Source organism: Procambarus clarkii, chromosome 82 (assembly GCF_040958095.1).
Source record: "Procambarus clarkii isolate CNS0578487 chromosome 82, FALCON_Pclarkii_2.0, whole genome shotgun sequence".
Lineage (NCBI taxonomy): Eukaryota > Metazoa > Arthropoda > Malacostraca > Decapoda > Cambaridae > Procambarus > Procambarus clarkii.
The window spans coordinates 1,338,802-1,358,582 of NC_091231.1; the positions used below are offsets into that span (position 1 = coordinate 1,338,802).

The window sequence follows — 19,781 nt, forward strand, 5'->3', positions numbered from 1 at the left end:
ATGAAAATTCTTCTTTAACAAGATGACAATAACTAAGGGGAGAGCATCACCAGGGTCGATACCCTGCGTCTAGCGATGTGTGTGGTTGCACACGTTACACGCTCATCCCATCACAATAGTCGCAACCAAACGCTAAACATAATTGTATTTAAGAGTATTTTTGAGTTACCCAGTTACCTTCGGTACACTAATAAAGGGGGATTATATATATTAGAAAGGCTGTAATTCCTTCATAGGCCATCCTATATGAATGCAAATTAACTTATTAAAATCTTATTAATAAAAATATATTAAAAAATACGCTCTAAATCTGTCCTGTAACCTCAGTCATTGCTTCATTTCATATTCATTTTATTTATTTATTTATATACAAGAACGTGCATCTGGTAAGAGAGTAGATACACACTGGAGTCTGAGCGTAACAGTCTTGCAAAGCACCAACACTCACAGCGTTTCTGGCAGAAACATCTAATGTGGTGGATTGTACCTGGAGGTACATTCTGGAGGGGTACGGAGTACAAACGTACAGTCTCTGGAGTACAGAGAGAAATCACTGTCACTTCACATACCTATAAACTGTACTGCAGATACCCGCTACGTTTGAGAAAATAGCAAGGTAGCATGCAGTATAAAGTAACTTACCGTAATGTTGGAGAGAGCTATGGCGGCGCCGGCAGAGAGGGCCCAGGCGGGCGGGAAGGCCACCCAGCAGGAGAGGAGGCCCAGGGCGTGGAGGAGGCCCGCCAGGAGGGCGCTCACCGCCCCCCAGAACACCACCTCCAGCGTCCTGTCACAGCTCCACGGCATCGCTGATCCTCCGTCTCTATAATCAAACACTCCATCGTTAGACTTTTAATTCAAGTATCACACAAGTACTTTAGAATTTATTTGTGTTCGACACGGACAATATTCTTAGTCCATGTCGAAAGCAGCCTAATCCTGCATGCATTCTATATGCCCCTCAAGGTAGTATATTTTCACACATATCACACATGTGAGTTTTGGTGTTCTTATAAGTTATTATTAAATCTCGGCCGAATTTTACTTGAATTAGGCAGCACTGAGGAACGATTGGCTTATTTAGATTAGGTGAAATAAACGAGTTAGTTTTGGTACCACATATACAAAATGCAACAGAAGACAGCGAGTCATTACGGGGGGTGAGGCCTCAGATTGGCGAGGCGTCACCAGTGGAGTCCCGCAGGGTTCAGTCATCGGACCTATACTGTTTCTGATATATGTAAATGATCTCCCAGAGCCCCCCCCCCCCCCCCAAGAGGGTATAAAATCGTTCCTCTCATTGTTTGTTGATGATGCAAAGATTATGACGATTAAGACAGAGGAGTATAGTATGAGGCTACAAGATAACCTAGACAAACTGAAGGAATTGGCCAACAAATGGCTACTAAACTCCAACCAGAGTAAATGTAAGGTAATGAAACTAAGCGATGGAAACAGGAGGCCAGACACAGGATACCGAATGGGAGATGAAGTCCTTCATAAAACGGACAAAGAAAGACCTAGGAGTTTATATTACACCAAACCTGTCTCCTGAAGCCCACATAAAGAGAATAACATCAGCGGCATATGCGAGGCTGGCTAACATCAGAACTGCCTTCAGGAACCTGGGTAAGGAATCCTTCAGAACCTTGTATACCACATATGTAAGACCAATCCTGGAGTATGCGGCCCTGAAGGTCAGTGGTGGGCCTCACAGGGTACTGGAAGGTCAGTGGTGGGCCTCACAGGGTACTGGAAGGTCAGTGGTGGGCCACACAGGGTACTGGAAGGTCAGTGGTGGGCCTCACAGGGTACTGGAAGGTCAGTGGTGGGCCTCACAGGGTACTGGAAGGTCAGTGGTGGGCCTCACAGAGTACTGGAAGGTCAGTGGTGGGCCTCACAGGGTACTGGAAGGTCAGTGGTGAGCCTCACAGGGTACTGGAAGGTCAGTGGTGGGCCTCACAGGGTACTGGAAGGTCAGTGGTGGGCCACACAGTACTGGAAGGTCAGTGGTGGGCCTCACAGGGTACTGGAAGGTCAGTGGTGGGCCACACAGTACTGGAAGGTCAGTGGTGGGCCTCACAGGGTACTGGAAGGTCAGTGGTGGGCCTCACAGGGTACTGGAAGGTCAGTGGTGGGCCTCACAGGGTACTGGAAGGTCAGTGGTGGGCCACACAGGGTACTGGAAGGTCAGTGGTGGGCCTCACAGGGTACTGGAAGGTCAGTGGTGGGCCACACAGGGTACTGGAAGGTCAGTGGTGGGCCACACAGTACTGGAAGGTCAGTGGTGGGCCTCACAGGGTACTGGAAGGTCAGTGGTGGGCCACACAGTACTGGAAGGTCAGTGGTGGGCCACACAGGGTACTGGAAGGTCAGTGGTGGGCCACACAGTACTGGAAGGTCAGTGGTGGGCCTCACAGGGTACTGGAAGGTCAGTAGTGGGCCTCACAGGGTACTGGAAGGTCAGTGGTGGGCCACACAGGGTACTGGAAGGTCAGTGGTGGGCCTCACAGGGTACTGGAAGGTCAGTGGTGGGCCTCACAGGGTACTGGAAGGTCAGTGGTGGGCCACACAGTACTGGAAGGTCAGTGGTGGGCCTCACAGGGTACTGGAAGGTCAGTGGTGGGCCTCACAGTACTGGAAGGTCAGTGGTGGGCCTCACAGGGTACTGGAAGGTAGTGGTGGGCCACACAACACACCGCTGCTGTTCCCGCTCGTCACCTCACAGTGTTAACGGTCCGCCTAATTATCGTTCCTCTTCTCACTCTCCAGGTTAACATTACAGACGTAATTCTATATTCTACTATTTTTGTATTGCAATTGACATTTATTGTCATTAAGGTTTAACAAAAAACTATTTGCATTTCAGAAGATTTCGTCCCAAATAACACTTTCACCTCCGCTATGTTTAATTGCCTCTTTTGACGGCTCCTTAACAACCATCTTCATCAATCTGGGTGTTTTATTTCATAATATTAAAGACTAAGAAACACTTACGATGTGACTAAGGGTTGAATGGAGAATATTAATTGCTAGGGCGTGGGAAAGACTTACGATGTGGGTGAGGTTCGTAAGGAGAAGTGTGGTGACGTCACTCCCTGGGAACCGTCAAGGCTCTAGCCGCCCCTATGGGCCCAGCTGCGTCAGGCGTGCCCTCGCCCAGCTGTACTGCGTCATGTGTGCGTGTTGCTGCTGCTGCAGCAACACGGCTGCGTGGTGGTGCCCTGGCCGCGTGTGCGTCACTGCGCGTCACGCTGGGGACGCGCAACGCCACCGCCACAACCCGTCACAATGACCGCGCGATCACCAATGATACCACTCGACCTGACTCAGTCACTCCCACTCGATGCGCATGCGCACTCACTGAGACTGACTGACTCACTCACTCACTCACTCACTCACTCACTCACTCACTCACTCACTCACTCACTCACTCACTCACTCACTCACTCTCACACACACGACAGAGTCGAAGCTCAACCCCCCCCCCCCAAGCACAACTAGGTGAATGGAGGTGAGGCAGGCTGGGGGCTGGTACAGTGCTGGAGGCGAGGCAGGCTGGGGGCTGGTACAGTGCTGGAGGCGAGGCTGGCTGGGGGCTGGTACAGTGCTGGAGGCGAGGCTGGCTGGGGGCTGGTACAGTGCTGGAGGCGAGGCAGGCTGGGGGCTGGTACAGTGCTGGAGGCGAGGCTGGCTGGGGGCTGGTACAGTGCTGGAGGTGAGGCAGGCTGGGGGCTGGTACAGTGCTGGAGGCGAGGCTGGCTGGGGGCTGGTACAGTGCTGGAGGCGAGGCAGGCTGGGGGCTGGTACAGTGCTGGAGGCGAGGCAGGCTGGGGGCTGGTACAGTGCTGGAGGCGAGGCTGGCTGGGGGCTGGTACAGTGCTGGAGGCGAGGCAGGCTGGGGGCTGGTACAGTGCTGGAGGCGAGGCTGGCTGGGGGCTGGTACAGTGCTGGAGGCGAGGCTGGCTGGGGGCTGGTACAGTGCTGGAGGCGAGGCTGGCTGGGGGCTGGTACAGTGCTGGAGGCGAGGCAGGCTGGGGGCTGGTACAGCGCTGGAGGCGAGGCAGGCTGGGGGCTGGTACAGTGCTGGAGGCGAGGCTGGCTGGGGGCTGGTACAGTGCTGGAGGCGAGGCTGGCTGGGGGCTGGTACAGTGCTGGAGGCGAGGCAGGCTGGGGGCTGGTACAGCGCTGGAGGCGAGGCAGGCTGGGGGCTGGTACAGTGCTGGAGGCGAGGCTGGTACAGTGCTGGAGGCGAGGCAGGCTGGGGGCTGGTACAGTGCTGGAGGCGAGGCAGGCTGGGGGCTGGTACAGTGCTGGAGGCGAGGCTGGCTGGGGGCTGGTACAGTGCTGGAGGCGAGGCAGGCTGGGGGCTGGTACAGTGCTGGAGGCGAGGCAGGCTGGGGGCTGGTACAGTGCTGGAGGCGAGGCAGGCTGGGGGCTGGTACAGTGCTGGAGGTGAGGCAGGCTGGGGGCTGGTACAGTGCTGGAGGCGAGGCAGGCTGGGGGCTGGTACAGTGCTGGAGGCGAGGCAGGCTGGGGGCTGGTACAGTGCTGGAGGTGAGGCAGGCTGGGGGCTGGTACAGTGCTGGAGGCGAGGCTGGCTGGGGGCTGGTACAGTGCTGGAGGCGAGGCAGGCTGGGGGCTGGTACAGTGCTGGAGGCGAGGCAGGCTGGGGGCTGGTACAGTGCTGGAGGCGAGGCAGGCTGGGGGCTGGTACAGTGCTGGAGGCGAGGCAGGCTGGGGGCTGGTACAGTGCTGGAGGCGAGGCAGGCTGGGGGCTGGTACAGTGCTGGAGGCGAGGCAGGCTGGGGGCTGGTACAGTGCTGGAGGCGAGGCAGGCTGGGGGCTGGTACAGTGCTGGAGGCGAGGCTGGCTGGGGGCTGGTACAGTGCTGGAGGCGAGGCAGGCTGGGGGCTGGTACAGTGCTGGAGGCGAGGCAGGCTGGGGGCTGGTACAGTGCTGGAGGCGAGGCAGGCTGGGGGCTGGTACAGTGCTGGAGGCGAGGCAGGCTGGGGGCTGGTACAGTGCTGGAGGCGAGGCAGGCTGGGGGCTGGTACAGTGCTGGAGGCGAGGCAGGCTGGGGGCTGGTACAGTGCTGGAGGCGAGGCAGGCTGGGGGCTGGTACAGTGCTGGAGGCGAGGCAGGCTGGGGGCTGGTACAGTGCTGGAGGCGAGGCAGGCTGGGGGCTGGTACAGTGCTGGAGGCGAGGCAGGCTGGGGGCTGGTACAGTGCTGGAGGCGAGGCAGGCTGGGGGCTGGTACAGTGCTGGAGGCGAGGCAGGCTGGGGGCTGGTACAGTGCTGGAGGCGAGGCAGGCTGGGGGCTGGTACAGTGCTGGAGGCGAGGCAGGCTGGGGGCTGGTACAGTGCTGGAGGTGAGGCAGGCTGGGGGCTGGTACAGTGCTGGAGGCGAGGCTGGCTGGGGGCTGGTACAGTGCTGGAGGCGAGGCAGGCTGGGGGCTGGTACAGTGCTGGAGGCGAGGCAGGCTGGGGGCTGGTACAGTGCTGGAGGTGAGGCAGGCTGGGGGCTGGTACAGTGCTGGAGGCGAGGCTGGCTGGGGGCTGGTACAGTGCTGGAGGCGAGGCAGGCTGGGGGCTGGTACAGTGCTGGAGGCGAGGCAGGCTGGGGGCTGGTACAGTGCTGGAGGCGAGGCAGGCTGGGGGCTGGTACAGTGCTGGAGGCGAGGCAGGCTGGGGGCTGGTACAGTGCTGGAGGCGAGGCAGGCTGGGGGCTGGTACAGTGCTGGAGGCGAGGCAGGCTGGGGGCTGGTACAGCGGGTCGAGGTAACAAGGAAAGGTTGCCAGGAGACAGCGTCACCTACAACAATAACTCATCACCCATAACATGTATAATTGAACACGTAAAGTGTCTGCTATTGCTGGCTGGCGCTCTTGGTGAGTAATTACACGTTGTTGTAATTATGTGTGATGGCTGTTGTCAGGACGGCGTCAGTCTTACTGCACGTCACCCAGTAGTTCTTGGTAGACCCACCCTCTACCTCTCTACCCATGCTGCCTCTCTCTCTCATACCCACTCTACCCATGCTGCCTCTCTCATACCCACTCTACCCATGCTGCCTCTCTTTCTCATACCCATGCTGCCTCTCTTTCTCATACCCATGCTGCCTGCCTCTCTCATACCCACTCTACCCATGCTGCCTGCCTCTCTCATACCCACTCTACCCATGCTGCCTGCCTCTCTCATACCCACTCTACCCATGCTGCCTGCCTCTCTCATACCCACTCTACCCATGCTGCCTGCCTCTCTCATACCCACTCTACCCATGCTGCCTGCCTCTCTCATACCCACTCTACCCATGCTGCCTGCCTCTCTCATACCCACTCTACCCATGCTGCCTGCCTCTCTCATACCCATGCTGCCTCTCATACCTACTCTACCCATGCTGCCTTCTTCTCATACCCACTCTACCCATGCTGCCTTCCTCTCATACCCACTCTACCCATGCTGCCTCCTTCTCATACCCACTCTACCCATGCTGCGTTCCTCTCATACCCACTCTACCCATGCTGCCTGCCTCTCTCATACCCACTCTACCCATGCTGCCTGCCTCTCTCATACCCATGCTGCCTCTCATACCTACTCTACCCATGCTGCCTTCTTCTCATACCCACTCTACCCATGCTGCCTTCCTCTCATACCCACTCTACCCATGCTGCCTCCTTCTCATACCCACTCTACCCATGCTGCCTTCCTCTCTCATACCCATGCTGCCTCTCATACCTACTCTACCCATGCTGCCTTCTTCTCATACCCACTCTACCCATGCTGCCTTCCTCTCATACCCACTCTACCCATGCTGCCTCCTTCTCATACCCACTCTACCCATGCTGCCTTCCTCTCATACCCACTCTACCCATGCTGCCTGCCTCTCTCATACCCACTCTACCCATGCTGCCTGCCTCTCTCATACCCATGCTGCCTCTCATACCTACTCTACCCATGCTGCCTTCTTCTCATACCCACTCTACCCATGCTGCCTTCCTCTCATACCCACTCTACCCATGCTGCCTCCTTCTCATACCCACTCTACCCATGCTGCCTTCCTCTCATACCCACTCTACCCATGCTGCCTGCCTCTCATACCCACTCTACCCATGCTGCCTTCCTCTCATACCCACTCTACCCATGCTGCCTCCTTCTCATACCCACTCTACCCATGCTGCCTTCCTCTCATACCCACTCTACCCATGCTGCCTGCCTCTCATACCCACTCTACCCATGCTGCCTCCTTCTCATACCCACTCTACCCATGCTGCCTTCCTCTCATACCCACTCTACCCATGCTGCCTGCCTCTCATACCCACTCTACCCATGCTGCCTTCCTCTCATACCCACTCTACCCATGCTGCCTTCCTCTCATACCCACTCTACCCATGCTGCCTTCCTCTCATACCCACTCTACCCATGCTGCCTTCCTCTCATACCCACTCTACCCATGCTGCCTGCCTCTCATACCCACTCTACCCATGCTGCCTGCCTCTCATACCCACTCTACCCATGCTGCCTGCCTCTCATACCCACTCTACCCATGCTGCCTGCCTCTCATACCCACTCTACCCATGCTGCCTGCCTCTCATACCCACTCTACCCATGCTGCCTGCCTCTCATACCCACTCTACCCATGCTGCCTGCCTCTCATACCCACTCTACCCATGCTGCCTGCCTCTCATACCCACTCTACCCATGCTGCCTGCCTCTCATACCCACTCTACCCATGCTGCCTGCCTCTCATACCCACTCTACCCATGCTGCCTGCCTCTCATACCCACTCTACCCATGCTGCCTGCCTCTCATACCCACTCTACCCATGCTGCCTGCCTCTCATACCCACTCTACCCATGCTGCCTGCCTCTCATACCCACTCTACCCATGCTGCCTGCCTCTCATACCCACTCTACCCATGCTGCCTGCCTCTCATACCCACTCTACCCATGCTGCCTGCCTCTCATACCCACTCTACCCATGCTGCCTGCCTCTCATACCCACTCTACCCATGCTGCCTGCCTCTCATACCCTCTCTACCCATGCTGCCTGCCTCTCATACCCACTCTACCCATGCTGCCTGCCTCTCATACCCACTCTACCCATGCTGCCTGCCTCTCATACCCACTCTACCCATGCTGCCTGCCTCTCATACCCACTCTACCCATGCTGCCTGCCTCTCATACCCACTCTACCCATGCTGCCTGCCTCTCATACCCACTCTACCCATGCTGCCTGCCTCTCATACCCACTCTACCCATGCTGCCTGCCTCTCATACCCACTCTACCCATGCTGCCTGCCTTTCATACGCACTCTACCAACCCGTCCTCGACTCAAGTCCATTACATCCAGCGGTCGACCCCACAGACGCATTCATAAATTTTAACATGCTGTTCATTCAATACGGGAATTTTCTCAAGTATAAATTAATATTATAATATATTGGCATATTGTGCATATATAGGCATAGGATAGGTTAGGTCAGATATTTAGATTCTGTTGGCGATTATTTGTATTTGTAGTACGTGGGTGAAGCATTTATAGCGTTGTGATTCGAACAAAATTCGTCAGTGAAGCACTTGTTCCGGATATGTTCGAACGTCAGCAGTTGTGAGTCGTGTGTAAACCGCTTTTCATTCATAAACAGGGGGTTTGGCGGGTGCATGGAATCACTTTTGGGTCTTTGTTTGGAGGACGGGCTGCACTCTACCCATGCTGCCTCTTGCTCTCATAAAATCATTTTGGGTCTTTGGAGGACGGGCTGTTACACACGACTCATCAACCCGTCCTCGACTCAAGACCATTCCATCCAGCGGTCGACCCCACGGACGCATTCATGAATTTGTACATGCTGTTCATTCAAAACGTGAGTTTTCTCAAATATAAATTAATATTATAATATATTAGCATATTGTGCATATATAGGCATAGGTTAGGTTAGGTGTTTAGGTTCTGTTGGCGATTATTTGTATTTGCAGTACGTGGGTGAAGCATTTATAGCGTTGTGATTCGAACAAAATTCGTCAGTGAAACACTTGTTCCGGATATGTTCGAACGTCAGCAGTTGTGAATCGTGTGTAAACCGTTTTTCATTCATAAACAGGGGGTTTGGCGGGTGCATGGAATCACTTTTGGGTCTTTGTTTGGAGGACGGGCTGACTCACAACTGATGACGTTCGAACACTTCCGGAACAAGTGCTTCACTGACGAATTTTGTTCGAACCACAACGCTTCACCCACGTATTACAAATACAAATAACCGCCAACAGAACCTAAACACCTAACCTAACCTATGCCTATATATGCACAATATGCTAATATATTATAATATTAATTTATATTTGAGAAAACTCACGTTTTGAATGAACAGCATGTACAAATTCATGAATGCGTCCGTGGGGTCGACCGCTGGATGTAATGGACTCTAGTCGAGGACGGGTTGGAGGATTACACCTTTCATCGCCTGAGTATACGATCCCGAGGGAAGGATCACCGTCTAGTTAGAGGGGTGTGAGTGTCTCAACAAATGGTCAGGCGGCAGCCAATTCGTATGTGTTAAAAGTTTTCACTTTCATGTTGTTATCTCGTAATTGATTCCTAGGAAACGATCTCGTTAAGTGAGACTTCAACAGTGTCTGGGACGGACAGAGGTCTATTAACCAAGGTAACATTTTGCTCTGACATTTCATTAGCCTGTGTGGTAGTGTCCAGTCAGATGCTGAAGTGTTTGGTTATAGTACCACACACATTTAGGGTCTTGCGAGACAGCACCATTTTCAGTGTTGATCCGTAGAATTACTCAAAGCTACCTAAAGTCTGGTGCCCTTGAGGAGATACCAACTTTAATCTACAAAAAAGCCTCCAGATCTTTAGCCCCTGCTATTGCTTTGCTCTTCAACAAGTCACTTGAACTCCAAACCTTTCCAGATATTCTAAAAAAAGCGAGAGTAACGCCTGTCCACAAATGTGGTGATCTCACAGATGTTAACAACTACAGACCTATATCAATCCTGCCAAACTTGTCAAAAATTTTTGAAAAACTAATCTATAAGCAGCTTTACTCATATCTAGCCAAACTCAATATACTTAGCCCTTGCCAATATGGCTTCAGGCCCAAAAAAAGCACTAACGATGCACTTATTAGTATGCTTAACTCGATTCATACAGCTCTTGATCAAAATGAGTTCCCTGTTGGGTTATTTGTGGACCTGCGTAAAGCTTTCGATACTGTCAACCACCAAAACCTTCTTCTTAAATTACATCATTATGGTGTCAGAGGACACTCCCTACAATACCTCAAATCCTACCTTACTGACAGGCTCCAATGTGTTTCTGTGAATAATACAATTTCTCCCACACTACCCATCAACATTGGTGTTCCCCAGGGCAGCATACTTGGCCCTCTCCTCTTTCTTATCTACATTAATGACCTTCCAAATGCCTCCCAACACCTCAAACCAATTCTATTTGCTGATGACACAACCTTCATTTACTCCTGTCCTGATCCCCTTGCTCTAAATGCCACAGTAAATACTGAGCTTAATAAAGTCCATCTGTGGCTAACTGCCAACAAACTCACCCTTAACATTGACAAAACTTTCTATATTCTGTTTGGCAATAAATCCTCTAATCAAATAAATCTCAAAATAAACAATACCCAAATTTGTAACAAATTAGATGGCAAATTCCTTGGCATTCTCATTGACCACAAGCTGAATTTCCAGGGACACATTCTAAACATCAAAAAAAGTTTCAAAAACTGTGGGCATTCTTTCTAAGATCAGATATTATGTACCACGCCCTGCCCTGGTGACTCTCTATTACTCCCTTATCTATCCATATCTCAACTATGGTATTTGTGCTTGGGGCTCTACTACCCAAAATCACTTACGTCCTCTAATTACTCAACACAAAGCTGCTATTAGGACAATATCCAATTCTGGCCCCAGACATCACTCGGTACCCCTACTCAAATCTCTGAATATGTTAGACATTAAGTCACTGCACATTCTCTCATGTGTATTATACATATATAAAACGCTAAACTATAATGCCAATCCTGATCTCAAAAGCTTCATAGAAGGTTGTAACAGAACCCATGAGCACCACACCAGAAATAAATACAGTTTTGATATTCCTAGAGTACGACTAAATCAAACCAGAAATGCTCTACAAATCAAGGGGCCCAGAATGTGGAATGACCTTCCCAACCATGTTAAAGACTGTACCTCTCTCAACCAGTTTAAGTTAAAAACGAAGCTATACCTAATAAATTCCATGTAACCCACCTTACCCCCCTGTTGTCAACCCATGTATATTTTTTGTTTTATTGTTTTTCAAATCAACGCTGTTTGAATGTAATTTTCTGTAATAATTTGTAATTGTATTTGTGCTGCTTTTTCAACAATGTTCCCCCCTCTTTTACCTCTATTTTTTATATGTACTCATCACATCTTTTCTTTTTACCCATTAGTTTTAAGCTGTAGTCATTAATGTTTTTCCTGCCCGAAACGCTTTGCGTAATAGTGGCTTTAGGCATTGTATGTACTAGCTCTATCTATAAAGCCAACAAACTTTGTAAATCTCTTTATGTATGTACCTTACCTAAATAAAGATTATTATTATTATTATTATTATAAAGCCTCCTAGCATTACCTAAGTAATGAAAGAAATTTGATATATATTTACTCACTATAATGTTGGTGCTAAATGCAGAACATGAAAGAAACTTATTTTTACTCTGAAATAATCTCTTTTCATAACGAAATTAGAAGGAAATATGTGGCAGGTGACGACAAAGGAGAAGTCGCTCCACAACACTGGCGCTTCTTGGACCGTCGACTTCTATGGCTACTTCTACTCACCTTGTTGTGCTTGCGGGGGTTGATCTTCGGCTCTTAAGACACTTGGTTTGTCTTATTGCAGGTTGTAAACTGTATTACAATTAAACTATGTAAACTATAAACTGAGATTATGTGATCAATAAAGCCACATGTCTGGCAAAGCCTTTATTTACCTCAACACATGTGGAGAATGACCCCGTAACATTGTAGGCCCTCTAGTGGCAGTGGTTAAGGCAGGACGACAGCACCTAACGCAAGACAATGATTACATGCGGCCTGGCTGGTGCTTGGTGTGTCAAGTATTTACTTAAGCGGCGGCCCAGCCTCAGTTCTGTTGTCATGTTTATGCTGCCGGTACTTGAGTGTGTGTTTGGATCTTCCTTTCTGTGGGTGTGGCTAGTCCGTCACTGGCAAGGGCTGCACTTGTTGTGTTGGGTAGTTGTTTACGAGGCGCTCTAGTGTCTTTTCTATTGGGTTTTCAATGTCTCTTAATAATGAATTCGTTGTGTCAGGGAACAGACAGCCAGAGCGTATTCATACGCTCCGATTAAGTTAGGCTTATATCGAGGTGTCCCCCCCCCCCCACAAGGTCGAATTACTGACCCCTCCAAGGATGCGACCCCCCCCTCTCTCACGCAAACGATGAGTCACAATAACGTGGCTGAAGATATGATGACCACACCACACACCAGAAGATGAGGAGACGACGACGTTTCGGTCCGTCCTGGACCATTCTCACAATCGACTTGAGAATGGTCCAAGACGGACCGAAATGTCGTCGTTCCTTCACTTTCTAATGCGTGGTCTAGTCAATATATTTCAGTCACGTTATTGTGACTCCTCGTCTGCTTACACCCCATTCTTACACCCAACTTACACCCCATTTCCCACCCAAGAAGCTGACAACCTAACCCTCGTTTCAATTAGATCTGCAGTTGTGAGTTTTGCGTAGCCCGTCCTCATAAACCAAAGCCAACCCCCCCCCCCCCCCCCCCCCGCTGTTTATACAAAAAACAAAATACAAAATTATGAGTGAAAACCGGTTTACACGCGACTCACAACTGATGACGTTCGAACACTTCCAGAACAAGTGCTTCACTGGCGAATTTTGTTCGAACCACAACGCTATATTTCTGCGGTTGGAAGAAAACGCTCACAGAGTGGGGGACTTATTTTATTTTATAATAATAATAATTAATTATTTAAATACAAATAATTAATTAATAATAATAGTCATCATTAATGATTAAATAATTGATAATCCTTAAATAATTGGTGACTAATAATGATTAGTGAATAACCCTAAATTAATATACAGAATAAAATTAATGGATAGCTGTTATAATGATCAAATACAATGAAGAGAGATCTGTAATTGAAAGTTGCATGTTTGAATTACGGTAATTCCAATTCTTGGTATTCTTGGCTTATCACTTTGGGGGTTCCGTCGGAGCGCCCCAAACCCCGTGAGGGCCAGCGGCGCGGAACCCCCACCCCCAATATATATACGCTTCACCCACATACTACAAATACAAATAACCGCCAACAGAACCTAAGCACCTAATCTAACCTATGCCAATATATATGCACAGTATGCTAATATATTATAATATTAATTTATATGAGAAAATTTGCATTTTGAGTGAACAGCATGTAAAAATTGACGAATGCGTCTTTGGGGTCAACCGCTGGATGGAATGAACTTGGCCTGAGGACGGGTTGTTTGGCGGGTGCATGGAATAGAATAGTCTACTACACTACACTTTGTGTAGTCTTTGTCAAACAAAGAGTCTGTTTGGAGGACGGGTGATAAAATTGATGAATGCGTGTTTGGGGTCGACCGTTGGAAGGTCCGAGGACGGGTTGGTTTTGCAGGACTTAGGGTCTCACACCCTCACTCATTAGGTTCTTGAGTGCCCATTGTTTAATGTATATAGAAGCACTGAGATAAGGACTGGTCCTTAACAACTAGCCTGGATGTTTCAAAACGGAAAGATTGATGATATTCTGTAGAGATATAAGAATTTTGCATCAAGATTGTAACTTTGTTGAATTGTCTTAATGTCTATTGCAAATGGTCTGTGTATCTAGTCATACAAGTATTTGTGTGTACGTCTGGTAATATACGGCATGTGTAAAGGAAGAAATGTGTATGTTTATCACTCAACGTTTGGTAATATCCTTATTAATTGTTTGTGATGTCTATATAAATAAATTATATATATATATATATATATATATATATATATATATATATATATATATATATATATATATAAACTGAGCGGCGTGAGAATAGCTTGAGCTACCTCATCCCTTTGTGAGTATTTATACCTCAATAAACTTATTTCAATTTCAAATAGGGGCAGGAGTAGGGTGGTTGGTGACGGGAGCATTTGGTATATGCGAAGTTTGTTGATGGGTGACTGGGGGGGGGGGGTTGGCTGATGCCTGTGTTGTGTTTGTTTCAGTGCGCTATTGTCCTGCATGTTGGTGAAGGCTAGTCTTATGAACAAAAGCCTAGTCTTACTAGTGGTTTTTGCTATGTATGTTTTTGCTGCTATGTATATTTTTGCTGCTATGTATGTTTTTGCTGCTATGTATGAGGGACAATGTCTGGATCTTAGCTCATGGTCACCACCAGTGTGCACATTTAAGAGTCTGAAGTGCATGTTAATTTTTAGAAGCCCTCTGCACATATTCCGCGTTAATGTTTGTGTGCATCCTTTTGCATTATGGTTGACTTCTAACACATTGAGTTGGACATTGTGCGTATTCTTCTAGTTTGTGGGTGAAGCCATTGATTCGCACCCGGTCAGGCTGTAGGTCGTCTAGAAACGTGAGGGTTGTGCCTGTGTCGCTCACTTCTCCCTGTAGCCTACACATCAATTGGAATGTCAGCCTCTTGAAGCAGAGTTTTGAATGTCTTCATCACTAATGTCTAGGGCATATTTGATTACCACAAGTTACAGTCCCGCTCCTGTGCTCGGTAAGTCCACTACGGGCTCGCCATATCCCGTGCTACTTGCAACATTTTGTTCCGAGTAGCTGAATCTACAACAACAATGTTTGATTATACGTTTTGTTAAGTCTGTCACGAAGCGGTTCGTAGCACCAAACTTTGTATCCGTGGGTTATCTTGAGTTATCTTGAGATGATTTCGGGGCTTTTTAGTGTCCCCGCGGCCCGGTCCTCGACCAAGCCTCCACCCCCAGGAAGCAGCCCGTGACAGCTGACTAACTCCCAGGTACCTATTTACTGCTAGGTAACAGGGGCATTCAGGGTCAAAAAAACTTTGCCCATTTGTTTCTGCCTCGTGCGGGAATCGAACCCGCGCCACAGAATTACGAGTCCTGCGCGCTATCCACCAGGCTACGAGGCCCCCCTCGTGCTGGTGCTCCATGAGCAAATTCTTTTGTTTATTTGGTTTTATGTCGTATACTTTAATATTTTAAACCTCTAAAAACGCTTGCTGGAAAACACATTGGTATTAATGCTAAATATGCCACAATGTTCTACAGACGTTCATGAAGGGCCCCTAGTCAACTCCCATGCCCTGCACCTTATTTATCTCCCCAGCACTTGGCTGAAAGCTTTAGAGAAAATTCAAAATGAAGCCAAGAGGATAATTCTTGGAGCCCTCAGACGCACAAGACTCATCAACATGAAGGAGGAGCTGAACTCCCAAACATATGTGAGAGAAATGAGCAGCTCAATACTTCCTTCTGTGTAAGGGTGATAAGAGATCCAACATTACCAGTACTACTTAGAGATAAAACTGACTGATGGATATATGGGAAAGAGGAGGAATGTTGCCAACGCACCAGCGGGAAACCTATATACAAACTGGTTGAGTAGAAGTGTTGCCAATCTCATTAATTAAACTGAATATTCCTATTGTATGCAATGAACTAGCTGATGTATTTCAGGGTACAGATACAATGGATTATGAAGTGTCTTACACACTCATCAGCAAAAAGAGTAAGGAAAACCCAGAACTTCTGAAAGCAACAGCACTTGAAACTATTAATTCCTTTTTAAGTACCTTACGACCTCACCAGCACTATGCTTGCACTGTTGGGTCTGTTCAAATGTCAACAGGTCGCACTGCAGCAGTCTGTAGAATATACAACAACATATGTACACAGACCACAAGTCTGGTCTGTACTCACCTTATTAGGTGAGTACAGACCACAAGTGTGAAACTGAATAATTGGCTTAGCTCCACACATACAGAAGTGGCTGCACTACAACTTGCCACTAACGCACTTAAAAATACTGGAAGAGTAATTTTCTGTGATTAAAAGTCAGCTTTTAATCACGTAAAACACCCAACCTGCAAAATAGATACTAGTAATGTTGAAACTTCCATTATAAACAACAACATTAATACTCAGAGCAAGAGTTTGTCTCATTTGAACGGATACCAACTCGCATACGTCTTGTGCAGCGTGATGACACGGACAAAGCAGCTAAAACTGCATGTGATAAGCTTGAAATTGAGTTATGTGCATTCCAATCTCTGCTGTAGATGTCGCATTATTGCAGGATTTTAGCCTAGGATGGCAGATGACCTGTTACTGACACTCAAAGGCCAGAAACACGAATATAATGAGCTATGACATGTATAGTTCCGAGACTTATGTACGGACAGCATAAAACATCCACTAGACAGTGTGACATTGTAATTTTCCAGAATTAGGCTGGGATATCGATATCTATGGCACTTGGCTGCAGGTAGTGAATCCGCCAATGGTGAACATTCCAATTGTAAACTATGTGAACAAGAGCTGGGACATACTCCAACACTATCTGTGATTGACGGAGAGCATGTATCTCTGCATCTGCGATTGCCCTGTAATCAATGATTTCAGGCCAAATGGTATAAGGTACTTCGAGCTCTTTAACTACGTCAACTCTCATAAATATTGGAAGATATTCTTGTGCTGTAACCAGACTTTTCAATTGCAGGCTAACAGATCAGCCTTGCATCTCATGCTCTCTCCTGATTCCATGTATAACTAACCATCCTGTGAGATCATTGCAAATGATGCTCTGTGTCATTTTGTTCTCAAAAACACTCCTACCCGTGGATGCATTGTCTTCAAAACATACGAGGGAACATTTTCAGAACAGTAATTTGTCCTACCTAAGGAGCCGGTCGGCCGAGCGGACAGCACACTGGACTTATGATCCTGTGGTCCCGGGTTCGATCCCGGGCGCCGGCGAGAAACAATGGGCAGAGTTTCTTTCACCCTATGCCCATGTTACCTAGCAGTAAAATAGGTACCTGGGTGTTAGTCACGGGCTGCTTCCTGGGGGGGTGGAAGCCTGGTCGAGGACCGGGCCGCGGGGACACTAAAGCCCCGAAATCATCTCAAGATAACCTCAAGATAACCTACCTTGGCGAGGCGCAGGCAGCACTGGGAGCCCGGCCCGTGGGGTCTGGCCGCCGGGATAATTGTTTACCTCTTGGGGGTGGCGGCGCGCCCCCTCCAGGTACACTTACTGTGGTGCTTCCTGGCTAGAAGATCGCCTTCTCTTGCCTCCTTACAGGACGAATGGAAGGGCCTCGTCATCCTTGTGCCTGCCATTCGTCGGTGGATTGTCTAGTGCCTCAGCGGTATCGGGGTTTTCAGTTAAGGCGGCAGTACGTGCTCCTCTGGCCGCCGCCATGTTGGAACCTCCAAGCCCTACCACATGCGCAGACTACCATACTCACAGACCAGCACATGCGCAGACTACCATACTCACAGACCAGCACATGCGCAGACTACCATACTCACAGACGAGCACATGCGGAGACTATTATACTCACAGACCAGCACATGCGGAGACTATTATACTCACAGACCAGCACATGCGCAGACTATCACACTCACAGACCAGCACATGCGCAGACTACCATACTCACAGACCAGCACATGCGGAGACTATTATACTCACAGACCAGCACATGCGCAGACTATCACACTCTCACAGCCGTCAGTTGGGGTTTGACGGCTGAGTGTACAGTGCTCAGGATTCGTAGTCCTAAGGGTCCGGGTTCTTTCCCCGGCGGAGGCGAAAACAAAAGGGCAGCAGAGTTTCTTTCACCCTGATTATCCCTGTTCACCTAGCAGTTAATAGGAACCTGGGAGTTTTACAGCTGCTTCCTGTGTGTGTGTAATTACCTAAGTGTAGTTACAGGATGAGAGCTACGCTCGTGGTGTCCCGTCTTCCCAGCACTCTGTCATATAACGCTTTGAAACTACTGACGGTCTTGGCCTCCACCACCTTCTCACCTAACTTGTTCCAACCGTCTACCACTGTTTGCAAAAGTGAATTTTCTTATATTTCTTCTGCATCTTTGTTTTAGTTTAAATCTATGACCTCTTGTTCTTGAAGTTCCAGGTCTCAGGAAATCTTCCCTATCGATTTTATCAATTCCTGTTACCATTTTGTACGTAGTAATCATATCATCTCTTTTTCTGGTCTTCTAGTTTTGGCATATTTAATGCCTTAACCTCTCCTCGTAGCTTGCCCTTCAGTTCTGGGAGTCACTTAGTAGCATGTCTTTACACCTTTTCAAGTTTGTTGATGTGCTTCTTAAGATATGGGCACCACACAACTGCTGCATATTCTAGCTTTGGCCTAACAAAAGTCGTGAACAATTTCTTTAGTATTTCGCCATCCATGTATTTAAAAGCAATTCTGAAGTTAGGAAGAGTGGCATACTCACTCACACACACACACTGTGTGTGTGTGTGTGTGTGTGTGTGTGTGTGTGTTTACTAGTTGTGTTTTTGCGGGGGTTGAGCTTTGCTCTTTCGGCCCGCCTCTCAACTGTCAATCAACTGTTTACTAACTACTTTTTTTTTCCACACCACACACACACACACCCCAGGAAGCAGCCCGTGACAGCTGACTAACTCCCAGGTACCTATTTACTGCTAGGTAACAGGGGCACTTAGGGTGAAAGAAACTTTACCCATTTGTTTCTGCCTCGTGCGGGAATCGAACCCGCGCCACAGAATTACGAGTCCTGCGCGCTATCCACCAGGCTACGAGGCCCCACGTGTGTGTAATTACCTAAGTGTAATTACCTAAGTGTAGTTACAGGATGAGAGCTACGCTCGTGGTGTCCCGTCTTCCCAGCACTCTTTGTCATATAACGCTTTGAAACTACTGACGGTCTTGGCCTCCACCACCTTCTCACTTAACTTGTTCCAACCGTCTACCACTCTATTTGCGAAGGTGAATTTTCTTATATTTCTTCGGCATCTGTGTTTAGCTAGTTTAAATCTATGACCTCTTGTTCTTGAAATTCCAGGTCTCAGGAAGTCTTCCCTGTCGATTTTATCAATTCCTGTTACTATTTTGTATGTAGTGATCATATCACCTCTTTTTCTTCTGTCTTCTAGTTTTGGCATATTTAATGCTTCTAACCTCTCCTCGTAGCTCTTGCCCTTCAGTTCTGGGAGCCACTTAGTAGCATGTCTTTGCACCTTTTCCAGTTTTTTGATGTGCTTCTTAAGATATGGGCACCACACAACAGCTGCATATTCTAGCTTTGGCCTAACAAAAGTCATGAACAATTTCTTTAGTATATCGCCATCCATGTATTTAAATGCAATTCTGAAGTTAGAAAGCATAGCATAGGCTCCTTGCACAATATTCTTTATGTGGTCCTCAGGTGATAGTTTTCTATCTAGAACCACTCCTAGATCTCTTTCTTTATCAGAATTCTTTAAAGATTTCTCACATAATATATAGGTTGTGTGGGGTCTATGTTCTGCTATTCCACATTCCATAACATGACATTTATTAACATTAAATTCCATTTGCCAAGTGGTGCTCCATATACTTATTTTGTCCAGGTCTTCTTGAAGGGCATGACAGTCATCTAAATTTCTTATCCTTCCTATTATCTTAGCATCATCAGCAAACATGTTC

At 48.5% G+C, this 19,781-nt stretch overlaps 1 protein-coding gene across 3 annotated transcripts in view; it reads right to left on the reverse strand.

The window, feature by feature from the left end:
- LOC123764256 (D-beta-hydroxybutyrate dehydrogenase, mitochondrial) overlaps nucleotides 1–19,260 on the reverse strand; it is a 65,120-nt gene extending 45,860 nt beyond the window's left edge. For 2 of the 3 annotated variants that reach the window (XM_045751801.2, XM_045751800.2), the window contains exons 1-2: nucleotides 3,055–3,350; nucleotides 643–823 (exon numbers count right to left, since the gene is read on the reverse strand). In XM_045751801.2, the coding sequence (XP_045607757.1) occupies nucleotides 643–807 (165 nt within the window). In that variant the 5' untranslated portion in view covers nucleotides 808–823; nucleotides 3,055–3,350. Of the gene's footprint in view, nucleotides 1–642; nucleotides 824–3,054; nucleotides 3,351–17,355 lie in introns of those variants that run through there. The other variant, XM_069315759.1, reaches the window with a different exon arrangement.
- Nucleotides 19,261–19,781: the final 521 nt, after the last annotated feature.